Below are 23,100 nucleotides of genomic sequence, written 5' to 3'. Positions count from 1 at the left end.
TATCTTAAAATCACATAATTCAGAGGTCATTTCTACATGTGCATGATTATTATAAAACTACTGTAAATAAGTTCCAGCATTCATTCTGAATAGTCAACATTCTTATGCACCAAACAGCAGAGAGATGCTTCACATAAAGTTTCAGTTTCATCTTCTCCAGACATCGATTACAAATTATAGTTTCCTGTAATTTTTCCACTTGGTTTTGATATTGAACTGTCTTATAAATGGGGCTATCCAATCCTTGTTAGCTACGCTCACAAAGCAGGAAATAATTTCCCAAATCGGATGTTTTTTAAGCTGTTAAACCTTTTAAATCTGAGTGAAAAAAGTAAGTTTCTATATCTGACAATTGGTCGGAACAGTTGACACTCGTGCACTAAAGAGCAATGAAGAGCTTCACATGAAGTTTCAGTTTCATCTTTTCCAAACATCTGTTATTAGATTTTTCATATTATTATACTGAAAACTTTCCTCTTCTACTCACAGCTGTGTTTTCCCTTTCTTTGACATTAAAGTAGGCCTGTCACAATAACCACATTATCGACTTATCGTTCAGTAAATAAACATGACCTCAATAATTTTAATAATCGTGATATCGTCCTGTGTGTTTGCATTTACTTATATTGTGACTGTGGGCGTGGACGCACCTTTATTAGAAAAAATGCTCTATATCAACACCCAAAACAAACTTAAAGAAAACATAGTAACGGCCCAGTGTGGCTCTAGTTGCTTAACTTTAGCGTCTTAGGTTCGTGTTGCCTTGTTGCGCATCTCTCGAGTGAAGGCTGAGGCAAAGTCTTTATGCCGGTTCAACAGGTGCCAGCTGGGACAGACCGGGGCTGCACCTTATGGTGTGGGGCAGACCCAAAATTTCCCCGGCCTCCGCACTTCGCAATGTGTATGTATATGTAAGTACACACTGAAAAAACTACTATAACCTACTTTGGTTCAAGCTGAAACTTTTCAGGTTTTAAAATTAGGTGCGTAATCAAGAATGGAAAGTTTATGGTCTTTAAAAGGGTTAATTCATTTGTTTCAATATTATTTTGTTCATTCTAAATTAGGTTGTTAAACAATATCGTTTATCGCAATAATGTCTGGGACAACATATCGTTCGCAAAAAATTGTAATCGTGACAGGCCTACATTAAAGTTACAAAATGGCTGTTCAGACTGAGTCACATTGTTGTAAAAGTGAGATGCTTTGGATTTCAAACCCACGTTGTGGCCCAAAAAGTGTCCCAAACTGAACTGAATTGAAACACGCATCACATATGATGAGAATCTGGATTTGGGCCATATTTACCTGTGTTACAAATTAATTCCTATTGCTTATTGTCCACAGAACCACAAGAGATGAGCCCTTGCATCAAGAAGGTAAATTAAAGAAAGCAAAAAATTAAACTGGACAGGGAGCAGAGAAACAGAAAAAGTGGACATTTATGAGCTTTGAATTCAGTGTAAAAGATTCACTACATTAAAAATGATTTTAATAATTTTACTCTGTGTGAAAGAACCTTTAAGCTTAATAAAATAAGCTTCAATCCCAAAGCACAGCACAGCAGGAATGTACTAAAGTCAAAGTGCAATATTGCAGTATTGATCATGATCATTGTTTCGACTAACTTCACTCTACTAGCCTTACTAGCGCCATTCAGGAAGTAACCAAGGTTCGTAACACATTCATACAGCTACAGAAACCAAGCTAAAGCAGGCAGGGTAACTCGTCATTCAGTCTCATCAAATCTCATCTCAAGTCTTATCTTCATACACATATACAGTACTTATACACAGATGCTTGTGTTGACTCTCTGAGAATGACATATAATATCTGTACATATCACTAGCTAGCATGTAGAGTTAGCATCACACTTCACACACACACACCTCTATGGAGCTCCGATCCCAGACAAAAACAAAACCCACAGAGGAAAGTTCTCTACAGTGTAAAGACACAGTAACAGTTAAGAAAGACATGAATCCACATATAAGCAACAGTTAACCATTTAAACTGCAAAAAAATCCCAAAACAACAGAAATAACATTCAAAAAAATGAAGCATCTAGCAGCTAGCTTGAAATCCCAACAGTTAGCACTAAATTCTGCCTATTTTCAATATGTAACTTAAGTATCTTACAATCCCAACTTTAAAGGATAAATTCTCTCTCTAAATATATGTTTAAATATATATGTAACTACTTCTTCTTAACTAAGTATGCGTCATAAAATCATAGAAAAGTCTATTTTTTTTCTTCCATTTCTGTATGTGCATGGTCATTATAAAACTACTGTATAATACATAATTTTCCAGCATTTATTCTGAATAGTCAACATTCTGATGTGCTAAAGAGGTTATTTGCAATAAATTAGCCTTTTACTTCCAGTTTAAAGCTAAAGAAGCAACTCAGCACTTAAATGGGAATCTATGTAATTTTGCATTTTGGCCAAACCACTGCTTTCTAATATGCTTCTCATTTTTTAATCAGATCACTTGGTGGGTGGTTTGGGTGGTGTGGGTGAAGGCGAACTGGTTGGAATCACTCCGGTGGCTAGCAGGATGATGATCAGCAGGATGATGACGACAACCACCACAATCACCAGGATCAGCTTCACATTCTTCCACCAGAACGCACGAGCCACCTTCTGAGACGTTTGCTTAAATGTCTTGGCCTGTAGGAAGAAAAAAGTGATATTTAATTTCTTTTGTGCCAAAGAGCTACAGAAATTACCCACATAACATATGATTGTAACTGGAGCTGCAACAGTAAATCAACAAAACCTACAATAATGTTGATTCTAAAATTCTGTCAATGCCAAATATCAGTATTTACTGTTTTCTCTTTACAAATTTAATGAAACAGTGTTCAGAATTACTTAAAATATTTCGTTTTCCAGGCAAAAAAACAAGATCTGTACAGAGAATAGTATTGTTAGCTCAGTTTAAATATGGTCTGCTTTTCTCCGTGTAAATTTAACTCTCCTGTGACCTAAACAGCAATTCTAAAGTAATTTGATGATATGAACAGCTCTGCTGAGGTATACATATATGATTAGAGTAGCACAGAGGTAAATGTATAATTAGAATAGCTCTACTGAGGTACATTCATTATTAGAATAGCACTGCTGTGGTAAAGTTCTGATTAGAATAGCACTACTAAAGTGAATTAAAGATTAGAATAGCTCTACTGTGGTAAATATATGATTTGAAATAGCTCTTCTGAGAGAAACTAATGATTAGAACAGCACTGCTGAGGTAAATTAAAGATTAGAATAGCTCTACTGAGGTGATTTAATGAATAAATTAGCTCTAACAAGGTAAATATGATAAGAATAGCATTGCTGATGTTTATTCTTATTTGAACTAGAGTTGCACGGTGTACCGAAGGTTCGATTCTTTTTCGATACTACGTCATCACAAACGATTCGGTTCTTTAGCGTTCGATGCTTTCGATACTGTAAATAGCCCAGTCACTAGCTTCAAATGAGTCAAATTAGTAGGCGCGATTTGATTCAGTTCATAAGAAAACTGATTCACACCGCAACAGTCGGTGTGGCAGGATTCAGATAAACTTAGTGTTCTGAACAAATGAATCGATTCACGCGCAAGCCAGCAGAGCAGCAGCGAGTGTAGAATGGCGACGGCAAAAATAACAGATGTCTCTCGTCCGCGACTTGTGGACAAAACGGGCGCGGGGAGTGAAGTGTGGGAAAATAGTCTGAGATGTAGGCATCTGTTTTTTTTATTTTTAAATAAAATAACGAAAATAACGAAAACTGAAAGTGAAACTAAACTACTTTATTAGCGCTGTTTTCACTCCCGCAGTTGTACAGCGGGGGGTGTTGTGCCGATTCTCTCCGCGAAGCGGGAGTCGGATTCAGCAGCGGATTCGGCACAAGCGTTAGTTTGTTAGTTGTAAGCGCTCGCGCTAGCCGCAAAATACGACAGAAAACACTGAGGGAGACTTATGTGTGACTCTCTCTGTCTCTCTCTCTCGCACGTGAACGCCTCCGCGTTTGACCTGCAGCACTGTGTGTAGCTGTTCTTAAAAATCATTTTAATTAAATAATAGTTCTATGCTTCTATGTTACAGTGTTATTTAACATAATTCTGATCATATTTCGCTCATTTAGCAGACAAGCACCCTGATCTCTACAAAGAGCTGAGAAGTCGACAGGTTAGTGGAGTTAGTCAAGATACACTCTGTCTGTAGCTTTACTAAGATTTACTAGCGACTGCTAGTAAATCACGTTAACACGGAGAGGAGTGTGCAGGAGTTTTGTTTTGGACCCGTGGTTTTCTCTATTTCTCCATTATCCCATTGGCTGTGAAACATGAACTCAAGATTCATGTTTTCGCGTTTCCATCGCAAATCTGTGGTCAGGCACGTAGCCTGCTTGCTCGTTACACTGAACATGGGCTTATTAAAAACGGTAAACGGTTGATTAATAAAACGGAGCAGTGAGTGTTAAAATGAACATAACATTGTAATGTTCTTCTGTCTCTTTATTTTCCTTATTCAGAACTTAACTTCTGCCCGCCCGTCAGGTTCACATAGTCAGGCTACCATTACCTCTGGTTTTAGTTTTAGTTTTTAGGAAGTGGAAGTAGATAATTATGTTATAGTTAAGGTTATAATAACGAAACTTGTTTTTTGTTCAAATGTTTCATTTTAGAATAAAAACGTTTGCACCGATTGTTCAGTGTTCAATCCAGTTCAGTCAAAAATAAACATTTTATGTTCAGATATTTGTATTGTTTTTTTTTTCTTCTTCCAAGTATCGTTTTGGTATCGAGAATCGTGATACTACAGTTGGTATCGGTATCGAAGTCAAAATTTTGGTATCGTGACAACACTAATTTGAACAGCTTTACTGAGGTCAATTTGTGATTAGAATTGCTTCACTTAGGTAAATATGTGATTTGTAATAGTTCTTCTGATTGAAACTAATGACTAGAGTAGCACTGCTTAGGTAAAGTTATAATTATAACAGCTCTACTGAGGTACATCTATTACTAGAATAGCCCTGCTGTAGTAAATTAATGGTAAGAATAGCTCTACTGAGGTGAATTATTGATTAAATAAGTTCTACTGAGGTAAATATATGATAAGAACAGCACTTTTTTTATAAGAATAGCTCTACTGAAGTAAATTCATGATTCAAAAGCAACTATATGCCTGAAATATCACTGCTTAGGTCAATGTGCGATTTTTTTCTGTGCATGCTTAATTTCTGCACTTTGTAATGAAAAATTGGAGGAGGACAAACTAACAGCACAATTCATCTCTGACTTTTATTTCCTATTACGAAATTTTGCATCTCATCACTTTCTCCTATCACCCAGTTTCACAGTCTTCAGTCTCGGTCCTGCCACTGCTGCCGTCTGACCCGGTAACGTCCCCAAAACTCCAGCCCAACTTCTTACAGTTCTCTTTATGTACTACAACCACATGCTGAAGATGTGGTTCTACAGAAAGTCCCCTTTAAAATGTAAAATAATGACTTCAGGAACCCACAGAAGAACATTTCCTGCTGCATTACCTCACGAACCCACTCGTTAACACTCATTTCCAGCATTACTGCACGTTTAATACACCTCTCTCTTCCTGTTGGCTGTGTTCTGGGACTTGCCCCAGTGCTACAGACTGGTAGAAATAGAAGCTCATCATTTCCAGCTTAAGTACTGATTATGGATGAAGTTATCAAGCTGCTCAAAGTTGGTCAGAACTTCTTAGTGGGGTAGTTTCTATAAACATAGTGTAGCTGTAGTGAGGCGGCAAAAGCAAGCTAATGAGTTCAGGGGAAGCTCTTATCCAGCCAGATGGTTATGGTGGTGATGTGAGAATTGATTGTTCATCACAAACTACAGAAGACTTAAAGCTTGAAAAGTCACTCAGTTATGATGTGATTTATTATCAAAATAAAAAAAGAACGTAGGGATACAATAAAATAGTGTTGGACATTATAAACAAAATATAAAATCACAATTTAATGATTTTTAACTTTAATATAATGCTGATATGCTGTAAATAAGGGGCTTTCAACTGGCCTGGGACTCACATTTCTCATGGTCCTAAAGTCGGGATTTAAAAGCATTTTTTTTTTTATGAACTGAGGAGGAACAAGACATGTATACAACTACATGTATAAAAGTTGCTTCAATTAAATTCAATGTCTAAACTGCATAAAATAAATAAGATTTATGCAAAATTAGATATTTTACTTCTCTGCACATCTCTGCATTCAGAGTACATTAGTAAAAAACTCAGTTTCTTTTTTCCTCCAATATAAAAGATGAGTCCAAATTAATTAATTTTTTATACATTTGTCTTGCAATGTACATTGATACAGAATTAATCTCCACATATTGGCCAAAACTGAAACGTTTGAAGGTTGAATACTGAGCATGTTTTCCGAAGGTTTATATGGCACTTTTTAGTATTTTAGTTTAAAATAATAACTAAACACTCAGTAGTCATACCAATAAATTATAATACATTCCCTGCAACTGCTGCTAAAAATACATACTAATGTTAAAGGAAACACTGTAATATGGTCTAAAATAAATGAAAATTTTATTTGGTATGTTTTTTTTACTTATTTGTGCAAACACAGAAAGTGCTTTTTTGCCAAAAAAGTGCCAAAGATTCCGTGAAATTTCACTGAATTTTAGCATTGTAGCATGATAGGATGCCACCTAAACATGTACAACGAGTCCAGTTTGGTGGAGGGGGTAATATGGTGTGGTGGTTTATTTCTGGAGTTGGGATCAGCCCCTTAGTCTCAGTGATAGGAACTCTTAATTTCATGCTCTCAACTTAGTGGGAACAGTTTGAAGACAACCCCTTCCTGTTCCAACATGACTAATGTGCACCAGTACACAAAGCCAAGTCCATAAATATAAAGACCTGTTGACCTCAACCTGACTGAACACCTTTGGGATGAATTAAAGTTGAGACTGTGAACCAGACCTTCTTCTCCAAAATTATTGTTTGATCTCAATAATTCGCTTCTGGAAAAATTCGGATAAATTCCCATAGACACACTCCTAAACCTTGTGAAAAGCCTTCCCTAGTAGAGTTGAGGCTAAAGACCTCTTGACCTCAACCTGACTGAACACCTTTGGGATGAATTAAAATTGAGACTGTGAACCAGACCTTCTCGTCCAACATCATCGTTTGATCTCATTAATTCGCTTCTGGAAGAACTTGGAAAAACTCCCATAGACACACTCCTAAACCTTGTGAAAAGCCTTCCCTAGTAGAGTTAAGGCTGTTGCAGCTGTAAAGGATGGAGTGATATCATATAAAACCTTAAGGATTTATGGATTAAGAATGGGACGTCACTCAAGTTCATATACTTGAAAGACAAGTAAAAATATATTATATTTTCTAAAACTTCATTACTGTTTAAACTGCCTAAGTCAATGTGTTCTAATTGTTTGCTGTTGGCAGGAAATTTTGGAGCTCATACTGTTTTGGCTTCAGTTCTGGAAGTCATTTTTTTCCTCTATTTAGCTCATTTTCTCAATGCAGCTCTTCAATTTGTGTTTAAACTTTTCACAAATTGATTTCACAGAGGAAGGATTTCAGTTTTATGAGCACAAACTAGAACACACATGTTTTTACACTTTCTAATAAAAAACAAACACAAAGACAATAAAATAAATAGAATGAATCTAACAGGCGGAAACAGATCGACTCAAAATTAAACCACGGTTTTCTGCTGTGTTTGTCTAAGGTTGGTTTGATTAGACTTACAATAAGGAAGGCCCGTAAAACATTTCCTGCTATTCAGAAAGATACACAGTCGGAGCTGTGAAAACAAAGCCTGCAGCGCGTGACTGGAACACAGGAACAGTTATTATTGCATTTTAATTCATTTGGAGGAACCCCTACCCCATCCTCCAGGCCCTCAGACTTGTCCATCAGATCGTCCAGCCGCTCGCCACGGGCCAGAATCCGATCCACATTCTGGGTCATGATGTCCTTAACGCCATCCACCTGCGACTGCAGGGCCTTGACCCGGTCCACTTCCGCCGCAGAAGCTGCCGCCGCCGCTCCCCCCTGCTCCTACAACACACACATCAACACATCATTTACATTAGGTATTATAATAAAACACTCTCTGGCCACTTTATTAAAAAAGCATTTATTCAGCCACTGATTGTGCAAGTTCTCCTACATAGAAAGATAAGAGAGGTCAATAATGGTCATCATGAGCACACATGAGACAAAATGAGAAAATAATCCAGGAAACCTACATTGTTCAATTCCTATATTTTCCTCAGATCTTGAGGGTTCACATTCACAAATGTAAGTGATCTGTATATGTGTGTAATGTGAACAAATCTGTCCCTGAAACGTCTCACATGCTGCACATTGATATCTGTATAAACGTCTCCTTCTTCACCAAGAACAAAAAACCTCATATTAGAGAGACGAGAGACTCGTAGCTTTATCAAGGTAAATGGATGCGTTTGTTAGCAGCTCATATGTGGAGCATCTTTTGCTGGAGTGGAGAAAAATTAAACAGCTGGTCTGAAGTTCATGCTCAGGTCGAGGACGTGAAAAAAAAAGGCCAGGTGGTTTGCTTTTGCTGTTTTTGCAGCTATAGCTGCACAGCTGCATCAAGAGATACAGTGTGGGTACGAGAGAGAAGCACGTAGCGCTAATGCTAATGCATAAAAACAAAAAGAGACACAGCATGATTTCAGATTTGACCGTTCACATTTATGGTGCATGTCCATAGATTGGATACATAAGACTGAAGAGTTGTGGAAGTGAAAGTACACCAGGAAGAACATTGTAGACCTGCACCAGGCTGGGAAAAGTGAATCTAAAATAGGCAAGCAGCTTGCCGTGAATAAATTAACTGTGGGAGCAATTGTTCTAAAAAATGAAAGACACAAAAGACTATTGATAATCTCCCTCCATCTGGGGCCCCATGCAAGAGCTTATCCCATGGGGTCAAAATGATCATGAGAACAGTGAGCAAAAATCCCAGAACTACAAGGAGAGCCTGCAGAGGGCTGGGACCAAAGTAAGTAACAAAGCCTACCATCAGTAACACACTACACTGAGATTAGTGTGAACTTTTTGGTAAAACTTAATTCGTTGTGTTTGGAGGAAGAAGAAAGCTAAGTTGCATCCCAAGAACACCAAATCTATTGTAAAACATGGGGGTGGAAACATCAGGCTTTGGGGCTACAAAGAGACTAGGATGACTGGTGTTAAAGGAAAAGGAAAGAATAAATAGGCCCATGTATCTTAAGATTTTAAGCCAAAGCCTTCTTCCATCAGTAAGAGCATTGAAGATTAAATGTGGTTGGGTCTTCCAGCACGACAATGACCCCAAACACACCGCTCGAGCTACGAAGTAGTGGCTCTTTAAAAAGCATTTCATTGGAGTGGTCTAACCTGTCTCTAGACCTCAACCCCATTGAAAATTCGTGGAGGGAGTTGAAAGTCTGTGTTGCCCACCAACAGCCCAAAAACATCACTGCTCTGGAGGAGATCTGCATGGAGGAATGGGCCAAAATACCAGCTACAGTGTGTGCAAACCTGGTGACGACTTACAGGAACGGTTATGTTACAAAATACTGAGTTGACCTTTTGTTATTGACCAAATACGTATTTTCTACCATAATTTACAAAAATAATTCTTTAAAAATGCAAAAATATGATTTCCTATATTATGTCCTCATTTTGTCTCTCATAGTTGAAGTGTACCTATAATGAAAATGACAGAATCTTTCTAAGTATGTGAACTTGCACAATCAGTAACTGAATAAATGTCTTTTCGCCCCACTGTATGCATGTATAAATACAGCTCTGGAAAAAAATTAAACCACTTTAAAATAATGAGTTTCTTTGATTTGACCAAATTTAAAACCTCTGGAATATAATCAAGAGGAAGATGGATGATCACAAACCATCAAACCGCCAAACTGAACTGCTTGATTTTTTGCACCAGGAGTAAAGCAGCATAAAGTTATCCAAAAGCAGTGTGTAAGACTGGTGGAGGAGAACATGATGCCAAGATGCATGAAAATCCATATGAACTAGTTTTCATTGCATTGTTTGAGGTCTGAAAGCTCTGCATCTTTTTTGTTATTTCAGTCATTTCTCATGTTCTGCAAACAACTGCTCTAAATGAGAATATTTTTATTTGGAATTGTTCAGAAATGTTTTCTGTAGTTTATAGAATAATAATAACAATGTTTATTTTACTCAAACATAAACCTATAAATAGCAAAATCAGAGAAACTGATTTAAAAACGAAATCAGTTTCTTATTTATTTCCAAAGCTGTATATATAATGATATCAAAAAATATTTGGCTATTACTACTGTATTTTAAATAGGCGATCCTTCCTTTGATTTTAAAAACTCAAAATCCTAAACAATTAAATTAAACCTGCAATAAACACAATAGTTTACCAAAATAAGTCACACCCCATGCACTGACTGCATCTTCTGCCAAAAGCACAACCAGATATAAAATCATCATGACATGATGTCCCATACTGTACCAGTATCAGGAGATAAGTAGGTTATGAAGAACGGTGACTCTGACGACTGAAACTTGTTGAAATGTGTATTAGACATTTATGGAAAAACGGACACATTTAGTTGCCAAACAAAGGATGATTCCATATTATACGGGACACATTTTAACCCTATTTTACACTGATTAGCATCATTGTTTTTAAACTGTGTGGTGCAGAGCTGGAGAAGGCACATTCCTCACATCACTCACATGTGAGGAAGTTTGTCACAGGCTAAAAATAGCCGTCCTGTCCTGCGCAGACTACCCTCACCTGACGTAACACGAGTCGAGCTTTAGGATAACAGTGTAAACCAGAAAAGCCGCTCCTGCTCACCTGAGCAGATATGCTAATGGTTTACGCTCTGATAAATGTATATGTGTCTCTGGTAAAACATATATAACACAATACCACAATAATGGAGCACAACAAGATGGATATATGTATTATATACAATAGAAACACAATAAACTACATATAGGGACATTTATGCATTTTTAGCATGCAGCACCATTTGTTGCATAAACACACACGTGCCTGGATTTACACTGTTTAAAACCCATCCACCCTCGTACACAACAAACTGAATTTTGTAGCAAAGTCAGTAAAAGCATTATGCTGTTCATGAAATAACCTTTAACCTCAATGTTGCTCAGCAACCTTAATCAACTGTAACAGGAAAATTTGTGGTGTGGTGTGTAATTCAAAGCTCTTACAATCGCCTACAAGGTGATGACAGAACAGGCTCCTTCCTACCTGCACTCACTCCTGAAGGCTTACTCTACCTCCCGGCCGCTGCGCTCCTCCAATGAACGTCGCCTTGCTTTACCAAACAAACATTCACACAGAGCAATCCAGACTGTTCTCATACAGAGTTCCCCAATGGTGGAACAAACTACCTTCCACTACCAGATCAGGCGAATCTCTCACTATCTTTAATAAACTCCTGAAGACAGAGCTCTTCAAAGAGCACTTACTCTCCTAACACCTCTAACTAACTACCTTCTACTACCAGATCAGGAGAATCTCTCGCTATCTTTAATAAACTCCTGAAGACAGAGCTCTTCAAAGAGCTCTTACTCTCCTAACACCTCTAACTAACTACCTTCTACTACCAGATCAGGATCTCTCACTATCTTTAATAAACTCCTGAAGACAGAGCTCTTCAAAGAGCACTTACTCTCCTAACACCTCTAACAAACTACCTTCCACTACCAGATCAGGAGAATCTCTCACTATCTTTAAGAAACTCCTGAAGACAGAGCTCTTCAAAGAGCACTTACTCTCCTAACACCTCTAACTAACTAACTACTTCTAACCTCATTTCCTTCTTCCCCTCCTTCACTCCTCTATCCTATTATTCCCCTTTGACCTCCTTTTATCCCTATCCAAAGTTGTTTTTACCTTTAAACTTATTTTACATTGTACTTGACTATTGTAAGTCGCTTTGGACAAAAGCGTCTGCCAAATGTAATGTAATGTAATGTAATGTGCTATATCGCATCATACTCTATAATAGTGCAAAATTGTTTGATACAATGGAAAAACTTAATATTGTGAGAATTAGCAACAAAAAAATTATATTGTGAACCCAGAAATGTAATTTTTTTACTGTTTTTAACAAAAGAAAAATTCACACAGTTCTCATTTCCCATGATTTCCCATATATCTACTAGAGACAGATTATATCTGTCCAGTATCATTTATTTTACTTTAATCCTGGATATATGGAGATCTGGATCATTGACTTCAGTTACATTTCATTTAGGGGTCTGCCATATCATATTGCATGCAATAATACAATTTTATTTTTATTTTGTTGTAGTAGTATATTCTTGATTATTTTTTTATTAAATGGTTTGGCATATCACCAATAGTATCTTTATCGTAAAAAAACAAAACAAACCATGAAATATATCATGATATTATTTTAGGGCCATATTGCCAACCCCTAATGTGTACTGAACTGTGTATCAGATCCAGATGTAAATAAATGATTGAAATAAAAGCTGAAATGTAGATAATTTGTGTTATAGGCATTTTTTAAACGCCAAACCTAAATGTTTTCAGTCTACAACATAAAAATGGCTTTTGAATATAAAAGATTTAATTTTGGAGGGGACTGTATCACAATACAAAGTAGGGGAGGGACAAAATAACGATATGGCGATATATTGTACCGTTTCTGTTTGCGATACGTGGCGTCAAACACCAACACTACATGAAGCACTTCTGAAGCCTCTGTACATTTGTTCATGAACATTGTGATCATCACTTTTTTACTCCATCTCTCTGGAGGTTGTTGCTGAGGTCACAAACAGTTGTTTTAGGGTTGTTGTTTTGGACTTTTTAAGAGGGATCTGGCAACCCAGTAGTGATAGCAGCGAGTGTGGTGGCTGAGCAGTGAGAGCAGCTTTCAGCAGAAGAGGAAAATTCAGGTATTTGTATAGAAGTTGCTTCGCTACTTTTAAGTTGTTTGTCTGGCTGCATTTTGGCTCCAGTGGAAACAATAAACGGTAACAGAGTGACCAACAAGACACAAACCATATACAGTGAGTCCAAGAAGTATTTGATCCCTTGTTGATTTTCTTCGTTGGCCCACTAATAAAGACATGATCATTCTATACTTTTAATGGTAGATGTATTCTTACATGGAGAGACAGAATATTAAAAAGAAAATCCAGAAAATAAATCTAAGGAATATATATTAATTGATTTGTATTTCATGGAGTGAAATAAGTATTTGATCCCTTAGTATTCATTAGCAGTTCTGGCTTTTACAGACCAGTTAGACACTCCCAATCAACTTGTTACCTGACCTGAAGCCACCTGTTCTCACTAATCACTTGTGTGAAAAACACCTGTCCACAGAATCAGACAGATCACACAGATTTCAAGTCTCCAACATGGGTAAAACCAAAGAGCTGTCACAGGACCTCAGAGTCAGAATTGTTGACCTTCACAAAGCTGGAATGGGCTACAAAAAGATTATTAAGGTGTTGGATGTGAAAGTAACAACTATTGGTGCAATTATCAGAAAGTTTAAAGAGTATAACATGACAATCAACAGACCTCGGCCCGGTGCTCCAAAGAAGATTTCGCCTCGTGGGGTGGCAATGCTGAGAACGGTCAGAAATCGTCCTGCAACCACTCGGCAGGAGTTAGCAAATGACCTGAAGGCAGCTGGGACCACAGTTTGCGCAACAATGGATTCACATCCTGCAGTGCCCGAAAGGTACCCCTGCTGAAGAGAGCACATGTGGAGGCGCGCCTCAAGTATGCCAATGATCATTTGAAAGATGAACCAAGTTATTGGGAGAAGGTTTTGTGGTCAGACGAGACCAAAATTGAACTTTTTGGCCTCAACTCCACCCGCCATGTGTGGAGGAAGAAAAATGCTGCCTATGACCCCAAGAACACTGTGCCCACCGTCAAGCATGGAGGTGGAAGCATAATGTTTTGGGGGTGTTTCTCTGCCAAGGGTACAGGGCTACTTCACCGCATCACTGGGAAGATGGATGGAGCCATGTACCGCACAATCCTGAGGGACAACCTCCTCCCCTCTGCCAGGGATCTGAAAATGGGCCGTGGTTGGGTCTTCCAACATGATAACGACCCTAAACATACAGCAAAGGATTGGCTCAAGAAAAATCACATTAAGGTCATGGAGTGACCCAGCCAGTCGCCAGACCTCAATCCGATCGAAAATCTATGGAGGGAGCTGAAGGTCAGAGTTGCCAAGCGACAGCCCACCAACCTTCATGATTTAGAGAGGATCTGCAAAGAAGAGTGGGCCAAAATTCCCCCTGGTGTGTGTGCTAAACTTGTGGTTAACTACAACAAACGTCTCACCGCTGTGCTTGCAAACAAAGGCTTTGCCACTAAGTATTGAGTGTGTTTGGCAAGAGGGATCAAATACTTATTTTCCTCATTGAAATACAAATTAATTAAAATATATTCTTTAAAATTATATTCTGGATTTTTGTCTTGATATTCTGTCTCTCCATGTTAGAATATATCTACCATTAAAAGTGCAGAAGGATAGTGTCTTTATTAGTGGGCAAACAAAGAAAATCAGCAAGGGATCAAATACTTCTTGGACTCACTGTATAAATATTGTAAGTAAATCCTACATGTGACTGTTTCATAGGCAGCTGTACTAATCCCTTAGCTCTGTACTGTATTAAAAAACATGTTCTGTCTCTGTTTGCACTTCAAGCATAGTCTTAATATGACTGGTTATGGTTCTGCATAGTTAAATTACAAGAGATTTAGGAGAAAAAAAACACAAACCATAGGCTTAATATGACTGGTTGTGGTTTGCACTTATTGTTTGCATTTTATAAGACCTAGAAAAGTTTTATTTTTATTTTTTATTCTTATTTCTATTTCTTATAGAATCAATGTGCGAGGGAAACCAGTCTGTTAAGTTTGTGTTTTATGATTTTGTCAAATAAAACTCAATTTTATTTTTGACGTTTTCTTTAAAATTTTATTTTTAAGTCTCGTCTCGTTCTCGTGAACCCAGTATTGCGTCTCGTCTCGTGATATTAGTGTCTCATCACAACCAGTGATGATGACTTTTACATGGACCACTTCTGACACCAATCTTTTTGAAATTCTGTATTGTAGGGCTGCAACTAATGATTATTTTGGTAGTCGACTAATCTGATGATTATTTTTTTGATTAATCGATTAGTCAACGATTATTTCTGCCACATTCTCCATCTCTAAAAAATTATAGAAACAGCAGAGCATAAGATTTAAAAGCCATATAAATATTCAGATGTTGTTTAAATGTGAAAAGTTCTGATATTTAGTGAGTAAATTTGTAATCTGATGTGTGTTTGGGTACTTTTGGAGAACAAACTAAGTTGAGTGTAAACTGCGTGAGTGAGCCATTTACACTTTATCTCCCATTGGGTTTCTGTCCCCAAAATTACACTTTGTAATGCGGTACTGTTACAAATTAACGATTCGTTGACAATTAAATTTGTAGTCGCCAAATTTAAATAATGGACATTGTCGAGTAAATCAACACCAGTATTCGGCACATCCGTCTGACAGAAGCGACGCATGGTAGAAGTGTTGCTACTTGAGATACAGTGACTGTAAAAGGTGTTACAGCGCTTTTAATGCAGCGAGAAGAACTTCACACCAGTTTATTTCAGTCCGATCACAACAAACACGTCCCGCCTCCCGGCTCAACAACACCCACCATTACTCTGATCAGGCCAGCCAGGGAAACTCAGTCAGGAGCTCCTGCTGAAGAGCTGGAGTGTTAAAGTGAGCACTCGGTCACACAGCAGCTAAAGAATAAGGCCTGGATATATATATATATATACATATATATTTACCGTATGAGCAGCAACATATGGGTTCTCCAGGTACACGCTGTGAGCGGACATGACTGCGGGCGAGCAAACCAGCTTCTCCAACACCCTGGAGAGTTCAGGCCTTCATAAACAAGAGCAGGTTACCAGGAAACCGAGAACGTCACCACATATCCCGTACCTCCAGCCTTCAGTTTATGTGTGTGTGTGTGTGTGTGTGGCATTAAGCTATCAAATAACATCTGATAGCACTCAGAGCCTGAAGTCCTGAAGTGGACAATGCAGTGTATTCAGTTGGAGAACACCAGAGGGTGGCATTAAGAGGACAAGGTAAAATGAGTTCATACACTTTTTAACCCATAAATGTCCATGACTTTTCCATACCATTAAGGCGAATTGTCACGACCATACAATTTTTAAAAATCAACTAAAACTATAATCAAAACTGATTACAGTAGGCACTAAAATGTATTTTATGGTGAAATTTTTTTATGGTCGACACACAATCGTCAAAAATAAAATGTGTCAAATCCTTTTTTAACTCATAATAGCTTTTCTCTGTCGATAGATGGAAACACAAATTTGTAGACCAAATTACCGTGACTTTTCCAATTTATTGGATATTTTTAATTTTCCAAAATATATCCAGGCCTGGAAATTGCTATTTAGAAATTACATGGTTTTCCAGGTTTTTTTCATGACTGTATGAAACCTGTACAGCAAAAATATGTTTCGAAATGTTTTAAAAAATATTTGATGATAAAATAACAGGGGTGCACCAAATGGAAATTGTGGCCTCATGTTAGTGTCCGTAATTTTAAAATCCGGGTATATTCTTTTAACAATAACTCTTTTAAAAAGTTATTTAAAATATATTTTTTACTGAGAGTATAGCTCTATATATACATTTTAATACACATTATACTCCCACAAGCTAGGGTCAATAAATTTGGTATTTTTATTGGGTATTTTTAATTTTCCAAAACATATCAATTTACATATTCAATTACATGGTTTTCCAGGGTTTTTTCATGACTGTATGAAACCTGTACAGTAAAAATACTTAATGATAAAATAACAGGGTGCACCAAAATGGAAAGTGTGGCCTCATGTTAGTGTTCGTAATTGGCATATCTTTCCAATACTGATGATATATAAATGTAAAAAAAAAAAAGTCTAAATATTAGTGGCATAATATTGTCTTAAAATGACAATAAATTTAATAATAATAATAATAATAATTGCAATAACTTTTGGGACAAAAAGTTAGCTTTGGTGACAGACGTATTGTCATCACCATTAATATTATCATTACTACTACAAACAGTATGGTCATATTTTATTATGGACGTCCCCGATCTGATCACAATCATGATCGGGTTTGGTCACTGACTCATCAAAAATATAACTTTTCTTCTAACCATTTGTGATCAGTAGGACCTAACAAGCCTTAAAACTAAACTTTGTCTTTGCACAGGAAGTCGTTTTTGCAAAAAAAAACAATGTCCTTATATTTTAACATTAAAAATGATCCCTGCTATTTGGAATCAGAAACAACATTTAGTCCATTTAGTCCAAAAACAACATTATGGCTTCGATGAGAATTTGTACATGGCCTAAGTTTCTATCTGGACTGACTGTAGAAACTTTTGACTGGGATTCCTGCCACCTTGTTTTCAATCAATTAAGTATAATGTTATCATGTGACCAGTAGATGGTACATAAAACTAGATGCCAATGTCTCTGTATGAGGCCCAAGGGTAAAATTGTTTTAAAAATGTAAATGTAATGTCCCCATATGAGGACACAGGGTCTCAAGATGTTACATTCTTACTCCATTAGTTCGCTGTAGACCCTGCTGCACACGCACTTTTTTTCCTGTTGTGTGTTTTAGTGTCCACTCGTGCTATCGCACTGTTTATCGGCATTGCCAGACTAATCCAGCAATGCTACTTTGATTCACGCTTCATTTTCCTCCAAACTGCGAACACACCATCACTGTGCTGAACACTCTCACTCGCTTTTTCATATCTTTTTCTCACTCACACAAACACACTGTTTGCAAAAGTACCTCAGCTCATTTTAATATTCTAATTTAAAAATATATAAAAACTACCACAAAGCATTTAAAAATAAATAAATAATCATGATCTTAATTATGATTAATGACAGAGCTGTTGTTGTGTGACATTTTTTACTTCATTTTTTTTAAAGAAAAGATGCATATTTAAATGTAAATCATTTATATGGATATTTAGTACTTGTTTAGTATATAATAAAAAAATTGTGTTTTGATACTGTTGTTTGTAGGGGACAACTTTCTTTACTGCATTGCCAAAGTATCTGATTAGACAATTAAATTGTTTAATGCAATAATTTATGGGACAAAATAATACTCATTATTAATCATTATTGCTACTACAATCAACAAATAAAGAATAGAAATTATTTAAATAATGTAACATAAATCATATTAGACACATAATACTCCTTAAATCCGGATATTTTCTTTAAAAAACTTTAAGAAAAGTTATTTAAAATATATATTTTACTGAGAATTTAGCTCTATAGATACAGATTTTAATACACACTATACTCCAACACGCTAGGGTCTATAAATTTTGCCTTAGTAGAGGCCAGCTCGAGTTGGAATTTTCCGTTCCACCTTAAATGTTGCAGGAGTTTTACACTGGAGCTGCTCCATTTAAGGTGGACCGGGAAGTTCCAGCTGCAGTGAGTTGTTTTAACAGCGAGGCGGGCCTGCAGTAATCCGCGCACAGCTCTAATCACACACAGCCTCAGATGCTCAATCCACCTGGGTAAACAAAGCCTGAGATAAAGCTGTCATTACTCTCTGAGCTTCGGGAGGAGATTACTGACCGGAGTAACGTTAGACAAGTCTCAGAAATACCACCTTAAAATACGAGCTACCTTAAAAAACACAAACAAGCACAAAACAGGAACTTTCACAACAACCTGTAGCCAGGAGAGCTAATTTTTATCGAGTTTACAGAAACACATGGTTCTTTTTAAGCACTAAAATGATTTTTTCACCATATAATCTTCTTTATTTATTTATAAAACTCTCTACATTTAGTTAGTTAGTTAGTAATGTAGGTTAGTAGCTAAGCTAACTAGGTAACTTTAGTTAAGAAGTAAAGTTGGCACCTACCATGTTGTTCGGGTCCCCCACTCCCATGTCTCCAGCAGCTCTGTGAGGCGTTAAACCGCTCCGGAGCTCAGGTAAAGGCGGTCAGGGCTTTAAAAGTCTCCGGTAATTTAGAATAATAAAGTTTAGAAAGGTCTGAAAGCTGAGCGCCGCCGCGGAGCTCCTTTACTTCCTCCTTCTCTCTCTGCTGTTGGTCTCTTCCCCCTCCGCCTGAATTCCTGAAGAGGCGCCTGCAGTTCCAGCACCTGCCTGCTGAGGTGGGGGGGCGCTGTTGGCGGAGGCTCCCTCTTACCTGTCGGACAGGTATTACCTGTTTCTGGAACTACAGGGCAGATCTGTCAGTCCGGATTGTTTTGTTTTACGTGCAACTACGTGCAATAACTTACTAAGACTTAAAAGGGCACTAAACCCCCTGATTTTAGCTGACCCCACCCTAAGCTTAAATTAATAAATGAAAAATGCTAAAAAAAAATTGAAAAAAGTAATTTGGGAGGGGCGCTGGGTGATTGGGCTGAGCACTGTGCCTCTAAAAGCAGTGAGATGCAGAGGGTTTAACATCACCTGGCGGCAGTATTATTGATTGATTATTGATTGACTGATTGCAAATTGGTACATGGACTAATCATCCTTGACTATAGCACAGTTGAACCTAAAAATCAGGGGGTTGCAGAGGCAGAAACGAAAGCGTTTTTTAAAGATTAGGAAAGGTTTATTAAAATTCAAAAGCAGGACTGGTATGTTTCACAACTTCAAAGGAACACAGTTAAGCTATTAAAGAAAGAAATATGGTTGTGGTGATGTATGGGTTTAGGGGTGGGACAGAAGAGAGCTGATTGGGCTAAAAAGTACATGGACACATCATTCACACCTATAGATACTTTTGGCAGTTTGGGCAGTGTGCCAAGTCCTGCTGGAAAATGAAATCCACATCTACATAAAAGTTGTCAGTAGCAGAGGGAAGCATGAAGTGCTGTAAGATTTTGTGGCAAAACAAAACTGCACAGACCTAAGACTTGATAATAAAACACAGTGGATCAACACCAGCAGATGACATGTCTCTCCAAACCATCACTGATTGTAGAAACTTCACACTAGACCTCAAGCAGTTTGGACTGTGTGTCTCTCCACTCTTCCTTCAGACTCTGCTCCCTTAATTTAACAAATAAAATGTAAAATTTACTGATGTTCAGTGAAGTTACCTCTTCCTTTCGTGGGGCAGTCCTGATGAGAGCCAGTTCCATCATAATGTTTCTGATGGTCTTTGTGACTACACTTGAGGATACTTTCAAAGTTCTTACATTTTTTGGATTGACTGACCTTCATTTCTTATTCATGTAATATTTTTTCTTTACTTAACTAAGTAGTTTTTCTTGGGGAGGGGAAATATTCGAATCAATGGTATCAGTGTCAAGACATGACCATCCCTGCAATGTCTAATATGTGTATTCTGGTGTGGTTTTCTGGATGTTGGTGATTTTGCTCTCTATGTGACACTATTTCATAAAGGCTTTCTAGGTAGTTGCAAATGGATGGAATTTTTTTTTTTTAAGGAGTTGCTAGGGTGTTTCTGGATAGTTGCTATGGTATTTTAGGTATTTGCTATGTTATTTAAAGGTGTTTCTTGGAGGTTGCAATTTTCAAGTAGTTGCCCTATTATTATTATTATTGCCCTAGTATTTCAAATAGTATCCATGGTCTTGCTAGTTATCTTAAGTAGTTGCTATGGTAACCTAATGTGATGGTGTTGGGATTTGGTTGCATTTGTATCCCATTCATTCATAAGGGAAAATCAATGTTTAGAACTTAATAATATCTATAATGTCAGTGGATACTGAGATATTAAAATGTGTGAATATGTTTTATATGTGTAATTCTGTTAAAGCCTCACTATTAAAGACAAAGTTTAGCCTCTATTCTTTTAAGAAGGCCTTACACCAAATGCAAAGACATTTGTTTGAATTTAGGCACAAAAGATTAGATACTAAATTCATAGAAGAAAATTCTGGTACTTCAACTCATCCCAGAGGTAATGTCTGGATCTGCTTTACTACAGCAGTTCCACTGCTAACAGGAGGTTGAATCATATAACTGAATATGGAACATTTCTGAGTACACAAAGACCAGAAAATCTCACTAATCTTCTTTCTAAGTCACTTAATCTCCACCTATCCCAGCCCTCAGGGTGCAGTCATACGGTCACTCCCACTGACATCACCATCTAACACCATCTATTTAAGGCTGTGGCCTCAGATTTTTAAAGGGATACTGTACAAAAAAATCTGAATCGTCCTACAAACAAGGGTTGGCAGGGAGTTGTCTGCTGTTTGTATCAATCCGCCCCTTTAAGAAAATACCAGTAGCCTTTGACGAAAAGGTTAACAAATAGAAAAGTACGAGTTCTGTTAAGTCTGAAGTCTTATAAATGCAACCAAATTTGTGATACCCAACACCAGAGGGCCTCTTCCAACACATGTGAAGTCTATCACCTCCTCTTTTCGAACTGCTGTTGATGCAGTATTACCAAGTAGCATCACAATGCCCTCGGAGGAAAGCGCAGCGACTTGGTTTTGATACATCAGCTCACAGACGCAGCCTTGTGCTCATAAACATCACCCTAGGAGTGATGAGGGGAGAAAGTGCCATCTACTGTAGCCACCCAGGGAGAGCAAGGCCAATTGTGCTCTCTCAGGGCTCTGGCAGCAGATGGTGAGCTGCAAGATTGGGATTCGAACAAGTGGTCTCCGATCATACTGGAAGCGCATAGCCCAAAAAGCACAATAAGTTTTATTTGGTAAATTAGACCAGACTAGGTGGCTGCTAAATGCTGTGTGGTTGCTTAGTGTTGCTTACTTGCTATGGTATCCCTTGGTGGATGTAAAGCAACTGTAAGGTGTTGAAGGTAGTTGCAAAGGCATATTTGTGGTAAGGCATATTGATAAGTGGTAACATTGATGTTGATAAGGTGTTGCTAAATAAAAAACCTGATTGACTACATACAGTATACTGCCAAAAGTATCCGCTCGACTGCATTGATGCATTTAATTATGTAAGGCTTGTATGGATCTCTTCAGCCTAAAAAACAATTCCACTGTTTTCTACTCTCTTGAACAAATCTGAAGATACATGAAGTTTGGAGGTGTGTAGTGATGAACTAATCTGAAGCTACATGAAGTTTGGAGGTGTGTAGTGATGAACTGTTCTGAAGCTACATGAAGTTTGGAGGTGTGTAGTGATGAACTAATCTGAAGCTACATGAAGTTTGGAGGTGTGTAGTGATGAACTAATCTGAAGCTACATGAAGTTTGGAGGTGTGTAGTGATGAACTAATCTGAAGCTACATGAAGTTTGGAGGTGTGTAGTGATGAACTAATCTGAAGCTACATGAAGTTTGGAGGTGTGTAGTGATGAACTAATCTGAAGCTACTTGAAGTTTGGAGGTGTGTAGTGATGAACTGTTCTGAAGCTACATGAAGTTTGGAGGCGTGTAGTGATGAACTAATCCGAAGCTACATGAAGTTTAGAGGTGTGTAGTGATGAATCCGAAGCTACATGAAGTTTGGAGATGTGTAGTGATGATCTAATCCGAAGCTACATGAAGTTTGGAGGTGTGTAGTGATGATCTAATCTGAAGCTACATGAAGTTTGGAGGTGTGTAGTGATTAACTAATCTGAAGCTACATGAAGGTTGGAGGCGTGTAGTGATGTAGTGACTGCAGAAAATTGATGATTGGAACCTTAGTTCAATGGGCAAATACTTTTGACTATATAGTGTATTTCTAATAAGAACGTGCTGTCTGACATGGCTGGCTCTTTTCCCAGGCTTTCTGTCTATAGCTTGATTAAACAGTTTGAAAGACTAAAGCAGCAGTAAAACTAGTGTGTGGAGCTGGCTCCCTTGTTAGAAAATATAACAGGCTGACTAGTTACAAGTAATATCAACAAAAGTTATTGTTGGGAAAGGCCTAGCTGTATTATTTGCTTTCACTGACCGAAAGGCACACCCACAGTTTGATTATGACAAAAGTTTCTAATTTGCACACTTAAAATC

General features: G+C 37.6%; 1 protein-coding gene across 2 annotated transcripts; it reads right to left on the bottom strand.

The window, feature by feature from the left end:
- Nucleotides 1-763: 763 nt before the first annotated feature.
- Nucleotides 764-19,281, bottom strand: vamp8 (vesicle-associated membrane protein 8 (endobrevin)). Of its 2 annotated transcripts, none has more exons than XM_007237817.4 (3): nucleotides 19,056-19,281; nucleotides 7,901-8,074; nucleotides 764-2,672 (listed from the first exon to the last, which is right to left on the bottom strand). In XM_007237817.4, the coding sequence occupies exons 1-3, from the start codon at nucleotides 19,080-19,082 to the stop codon at nucleotides 2,490-2,492; spliced, it is 384 nt and encodes a 127-aa protein (XP_007237879.1). In that variant the 5' UTR covers nucleotides 19,083-19,281; the 3' UTR covers nucleotides 764-2,489. The 2 variants fall into 2 exon arrangements, with proteins under 2 accessions (XP_007237879.1, XP_007237878.1); XM_007237816.4 differs by lacking the exon at nucleotides 19,056-19,281 and adding an exon at nucleotides 15,908-16,010.
- Between the last annotated feature and the right edge of the window lie 3,819 nt (nucleotides 19,282-23,100).

The sequence above is a fragment of the Astyanax mexicanus genome, chromosome 22 (assembly GCF_023375975.1).
Source record: "Astyanax mexicanus isolate ESR-SI-001 chromosome 22, AstMex3_surface, whole genome shotgun sequence".
Lineage (NCBI taxonomy): Eukaryota > Metazoa > Chordata > Actinopteri > Characiformes > Acestrorhamphidae > Astyanax > Astyanax mexicanus.
The sequence above is the reverse complement of the archived record's forward strand: the minus strand, read 5'-3'. Positions and strand labels throughout refer to the sequence as shown.